At 42.8% G+C, this 6146-nt stretch overlaps 1 protein-coding gene across 1 annotated transcript in view; it reads right to left on the reverse strand.

Annotated features, from left to right (window-relative positions):
* Positions 1–5929, reverse strand: part of LOC104513235 (scaffold attachment factor B2-like) — a gene marked incomplete at its 5' end in the record, with an annotated part of 9872 nt that extends 3943 nt beyond the window's left edge. The window contains 8 exon segments of the mRNA XM_010156518.1: positions 2–201; positions 725–861; positions 1404–1492; positions 2248–2384; positions 3255–3355; positions 3454–3603; positions 4394–4494; positions 5880–5929. Coding sequence (XP_010154820.1) covers positions 2–201; positions 725–861; positions 1404–1492; positions 2248–2384; positions 3255–3355; positions 3454–3603; positions 4394–4494; positions 5880–5929 — 965 coding nt within the window.
* Positions 5930–6146: the final 217 nt, after the last annotated feature.

Genomic DNA, 6146 nt, shown 5'->3' on the forward strand with positions numbered 1-6146 from the left:
CGCTGGATTCGTTCCTGTTCTCGTCTCCTTTCCTGCTCTATGTGCATTCTTTCCCTCTCCAACCTCTCCCTCTCCAAGCGCTCTCTGTCAAGACGCTGCCTTTGAAATTCCAGTCGTTCTCGCTCTCTCTGGAGCCTCTGCCTTTCATCCCGCTCATGAATAGCTTGAAGCCGTTGTTCTCGTTCTCGCCTCTCTCTCTCCCTAGTTGAGATATATTTTGTTTTCAATCGCGAATCTTAAAGGGTTTGGGGTTTTGTTGGGGTTTTTTTGTGTGTAGCTGCTTAGTTTAAGGAAAAAAAAAGTCCATACAGATAACAGAAGCACGGGTAAGTGTTCTGCATAGGGAACAGAGTACGCGCTCTACGTCAGCTCTGAAAAAGCTGTCGTAGAGCGCAGTACGTCCCAAGAGAGAAGGCTGACAAGCAGAAAGTATTTACAAACTTCCAGGGAAAAACCAAGAATGCAAATTCAAATGTGATCGAGTGGAACAGGAGCCCTGAACACACCCACAGAAGTCACTATTCAACAAGTGTCTCTCACAAGGTACAGGCTTCGATATCAACTTCAGCAGTAAAAGCCTTCATTATGGGATAGATTTGTATCAAACCAATTTGACAGACTAAAGCTGGAGGGCCAGCATCACACTGCTTCTACACTGCCTCTTCCAAACACAGGGAAGAGGGGTAAACCCAACACCATTCAGAGCGAACCTGGGAAAACTCACCGGCGTCTTTCTGTTTCCCTGATTTCTCGCTCCCTCTGCCTCTGCCGTTCACGTTCTCGCTGTTCTTTGATTTTATCAAATGATAAAATATCTTGCTTTTCTTTGCTCTCAGATTTGCGATCCTGGCTTTTTGTACTCTGCGTGAAATCAAAACAACGCATCAGCTGAACACAGTGCATTTTTAGCTACACTTCCTAGGCGACAGGCCTAGCTTATGCCAACCTGAACAAAACAGCCTAGCATGACACCTTCCCAAATAATGTTGGAATTCCATGGCAAAGTAGGTCAGGGAAAAGTACCCTAAATTTGGCTAGAACTCCCACAGAGTTTAAACATACACAAACACTAGGGACACATGATCTGACTCGCAGCGATGGCACATGATCCACCGCTCTAAAGGCCATCAGTCACCAAACACCACGCTCGGGGAAACACATCCTCTTAACGCCGTACTCACAGCGCCGCTCTACCCTCTCCAACCAGGACCGCAGCGACAAAAACTAACAGAGGCAAAGCATAAGCATCTACCTCTGCAGCATTAACAACACCCTAACGCCTTCCAGAAAAGCAATAAGAAGGTAACAGTTGCCAATACGTGGGGCAAAACCAACTTTCAGCTATACCCATACAAAGCTATTTAACACGTTTTTACACAAAGGCTTCTCAAAGTTGTACTCACTCTCTCCTTTGATGTAGAAGTTTTCACACTAATAACTGGTTCTCCTTTAGATTTATCCATTACCACTGTCCTTTCGGTTCCTCGACTTGCTAGAAAACAACATATATCCGAGAATAAATAACCCACAAGACATTAAAAAATTCTTGCGAGATTTGAAACGGTTGAGTTACCAGGCAGTAAAAAAGTTATTTACTGAGGTGTTCAATAATTTATGGAAGAATACATTTCTGATTTACATAGTGTACCAAGATTTGGCCAAGTTGGGGCTGGGGGCAGTAAAGCTAGAGGAAAATTGCAGTAGCGTTTCCTGGAAGGGATGGCAGTTAAAGCAAATTTAATTTTGGTTTTGTGTCTGCAAAGTACATACATGTACCACAGTTTAAAAAAACCAACCACCCACGCCCCAAACCAAGCACCCAGAACTGCACATTGTGTCAGGGTGGAGCGCTGTGGCACTTCCACAGAACTCACACTTTGGATGTAAAGCCCCGTAATTAGGGAAACTTTGCTGCTAAGTTACTAGAGTTCTAAGTCGGGGCCGTGGGGGGGGGAATTTTCCAGGTATTTTCTGGAGGTGTTTTGTGTTCCCCGGGAAAACGTCGTTATTACCATGGTCTTTTTACCAAATTATGAAACGCATCTAATCAAAACACAGGTTTGGAGAGCTGAAGTCTTCTAATCAGCCAAGATTCTGACTGTTTAAGCTTGTTCTTCCATTTCCTACTTAGCTGATAAAGGAAATTTTTTAGGATGCAAAGAAGCTTTGTCATGGTCACCTACATTCTTTATACCATTTTTTTAATATTTGTTTTTAAAACATTTCTGAAAAGCAGCTAAAAATTACCTGATTTGCTTGCCCTAGATCTATCAGAGGATCCAGCCTTTTGTTCATCTTTCTCTTTTCCTTCTTTTTCATCTTTTTCTGATTTCTTAGCATCATCTTTTTTGTCAGTCTTCTCCTCCTTCTTAATACCAACAGACCTATAGGCAGACTTTGCTTTAATAGAGCACCTCACAAAAACTGCTACACAACCACGTCAAAAAAACCCAACCCACACCACCCCAAAAATCCTCCAAAAAGTACTCTCCAAAGCCCCACTCCCAATACCCTCCATGATGCTGTGCTACAGCCAATGCAGCTAAAGCTGCCTAAAAACGAGAAGCTACAGATAATCTTTCTGAATATTTGGAGACTTTGAGCCCTAGGAAGTGTTTTCTGTTTTGCCTGTAAGAAAAGCTCATGCTTGGCACAGGGGCAAGAGGGCCCACCCAGGCAGAGGCCAAGCTCCACCAGACAGAAGAGCTATTGTAAACAAACACCTTACACCCCCGATGCAAGCAGGCCAGCCTGCCAAACCATCTACTCCGCCAAATCTTTCAAAATTTTAAGAGAACACAAATCCGTAAAGCAAAATGCCTCCTTCAAAACAAGTGACCACTTGAAAAGCACATACTGAAGCATCACTTGCTAGCCATGCAAGCAGCCTATCAAAGACAGACTAAATCCTAGCAGTATTTATCAGTTAAACGGGCAGAGGGAGCCCGTCAGAGCAAAGGACACACGATTCTGATAAAAATAATGGTTTATCTAGAAACAAGTTGATTATCTCCTGATACAACAAATGAGTTTTGCTACTAAACCCTGAAGAGCCCCGTATTTCTGAACAGAGGCCAGTTAAGATGCACTGCTGCTGTAAGACACCCATTTCTGTTTTTCAAGTACTGCTCCTGTTTCAGACGCAGCACAAAGCAGCAAATTGAGATTCACTACAGTTACTGTTCACGTTGTCACGCGGCTGCATTTCGAACGAGTGGCCTTTAAGCATAAAAAGGTACAAAAGCACGCTTTACTTCTCAGATTTGAACTCTGCAAAATGGTGCCTGTCTTTTTCCTTCCTTGTTTCGCCTTCCTTCCTGTCTGAAGGCTTCTTCCCAGCTGGTTCATTTTTTGCCTAGAATTTTAGCCAGAAATATTTTTATGGTAAGAAACAGACATCAAACTTGCACACTTTTATTTCCATTACACTATCACGGAATAGCTACCACTTACCTTTTCCACAGAAATCATTTTTCCATGCAGCTCTGTTCTGTGGAGATGATTAATACACTTCGTGGCTTCTTCAGCTGTTGACATTGTCACGAAGCCGTAACAGCGAGCACCAGGACTCCGTGCATTGGTCACGACTTTTGCACCGACCACCTTGGGGGGAAAAAAAAAAAATTACTCTGTGATTGTAGATCCGCTGCCAAATAAATCTTAACTTCATCACCATTCACACCGCTTTTAGGAGGAAGGAACCATGCTCAGCACACAGCGTTGCATCGGCCTCCTCGGAAGGCCGCGTCGTCAGGCTCATCACCAGGCAGCAGAGGACAGGTTATCGTTTGAACTTGACCTCTACGCTGTTGGGCCAACCATGTCCTAGAACTGCCTCACTACAGACTACTTCCTGGAATAGGAAGTGAACAGCATTTATGCCCAACTCAACAGCAACACAAATACAGCTGAAAAGGTACAAATTTAAGATTATGAATTAGCTGGCACTGAAGAACCAATGAAAGCCTGCCCTCAAAGACTAGATATCTCAAAGTAACACCCCTTGAAATGGAACCATCTGCAACAGTATTAAGTCTGTGGACAATCAAGTGGTATAATTAGACTACAGCACATTAGATGACAATCCACCAGTCTCTCCTGTTGAGAATTCCTTCATTTTCACAGATATCTGCACAGAGATTATCTGAAATCTGGATTTCTGCCTGCTACGATGTCCCAACCCCCCTTTCACACAACCTTCTTTATAAAACATGCCACGTTCCGGTAACAGTTTCAAAAGAACACAAGCAAGTGCTTCGCCTACCCAGATATTCACTAGGAAAAGAGCTAAATTAAAAAAAAAAAAAAAAATTAAATTTAGTTAACTTAATTAAAAAAAATAATACTTTTAAATTGATAAAACAGTTTGTTAATTTACATATCCACGACATACCTTTCCATACTTGCTGAAAAGATTCTTCAAGTCCGTAGCTCTAGTAGAGGATGAAAGTCCACTAACCCACAAATTTCTGCCAGAGCTGCCACCCGCGCGGCCTAAGGTACGAAAAAGCCAAACATAAAAGACCACACAGCAAAGAATTCAAAATTGAAAACTTCATCGCCCTACAAACCCTTCTTCTTCTTCATAGAATCATAGAATCACTAGGTTGGAAAAGACCTTAGAGATCATCCAGTCCAACCGTATCTGTCCACCACTAAACCATATCTCTCAGCACCTCATCCACCCGTCTCTTAAACACATCCAGGGATGGTGACTCCACCACCTCCCTGGGCAGCCTGTTCCAGTGTGTGATAACCCTTTCGGTGAAGAACTTCTTCCTTACATCCAATCTAAACCTCCTCTGGCGCAGCTTGAGTCCATTCCCCCTCGTCCGATCATCTGTCATTAGGGAGAAGAGACCAACACTCACTTCTCCACAACCTCCTTTCAGGTAGTTGTAGGCAGTGATCAGGTCTCCTCTCAGCCTCCTCTTCTCAAGGCTGAACAAGCCCAGTTCCCTCAGTCGCTCCTCATCAGACATATTCTCCAGACCCTTCACCAGTTTTGTGGCCCTTCTCTGGACACGCTCCAGGACCTCAATGTCTTTCTTGTAGTGAGGGGCCCAAAACTGAACACAGTACTCGAGGTGTGGCCTCACCAGTGCCGAGTACAAAAAACCTCTTCAAATGCAATTTCACTTCTACCTCTTCCAATCAGTCTTAAAAATCAAGACACATTGCAGCCTGCAAAAGAACTTCTAAACTCCATACTTGCTGTGTATTTAAATAGTGAGTTTTCATCTACATCTTGTCTTCCTACACCTCAATCACTTTTATGAGAATTACAAAAAGTCTCAAACGCTGATTCACAAGAGGCTTTGTTTTAAAAAAAGCAGGGGTTAATCAGGTTACAGAAGTTACATAGAATCATGGAATGGTTAGGGTTGGAAGGGACCATGAAGATCATCCAGTTCCAAACCCCTGTCATGAGCAGGACACCCTTCACTAGACCAGGTTGCTCCAAGCCTCACCCAGCCTGGCATGAAGTGATATTCACAATTCACGCATCGAAGGGCTATGTTACTGCCCTGAGGGTTCACCGAATTAAACACCCTCCCCAGAGCTGCCACACAGGAGTGTCAATCTATAGATTTAGGCACCTCTTCAGGATTTTCAGACACATCCTGGTCTTGTCGGTACCTATCACCACTCACAAAGCTAGCAAGAGTCCAATATAACCTTTACACTGAAGATAACTACACGCTTTGGGAATTAACAAGACACAAAAAACAAGCGAAGCAAGAAAGGCAAGTCAAAAAGTGAGTCAAACCATTACTCCGTTCCCTCCTCTGAATGTTTACTTATTACAATTGACTCTCAAGTGTATCTCTGTTTTTCCGAGTCATTTGCACTTTAAAAAAAAACCACCACCACCATACCTTTCTCATCCTTTGAGATTATCTTTGTATCTCTGTCCTCCTCCACAGGGCTAAAGACAAAACACCACGTTATTCAAAAGATCATATGCAAAAAGAACGTAATTCTAGATTGCGCACTAAAATTAGATACCTACCAGTAAATTACTTCTGAAATAAACAATATCTTGGCAAATTTATAGAAGAGCGACAGGAAATATAGGATTTGTATCCTTAAACAGACAAGTCTGTTTTGCAGATGACAGAAATAAGAGTAATTTAAGAAAAACA

This window comes from Eurypyga helias, unplaced genomic scaffold, assembly GCF_000690775.1.
Source record: "Eurypyga helias isolate BGI_N326 unplaced genomic scaffold, ASM69077v1 scaffold5338, whole genome shotgun sequence".
In the NCBI taxonomy this organism is placed as follows: domain Eukaryota; kingdom Metazoa; phylum Chordata; class Aves; order Eurypygiformes; family Eurypygidae; genus Eurypyga; species Eurypyga helias.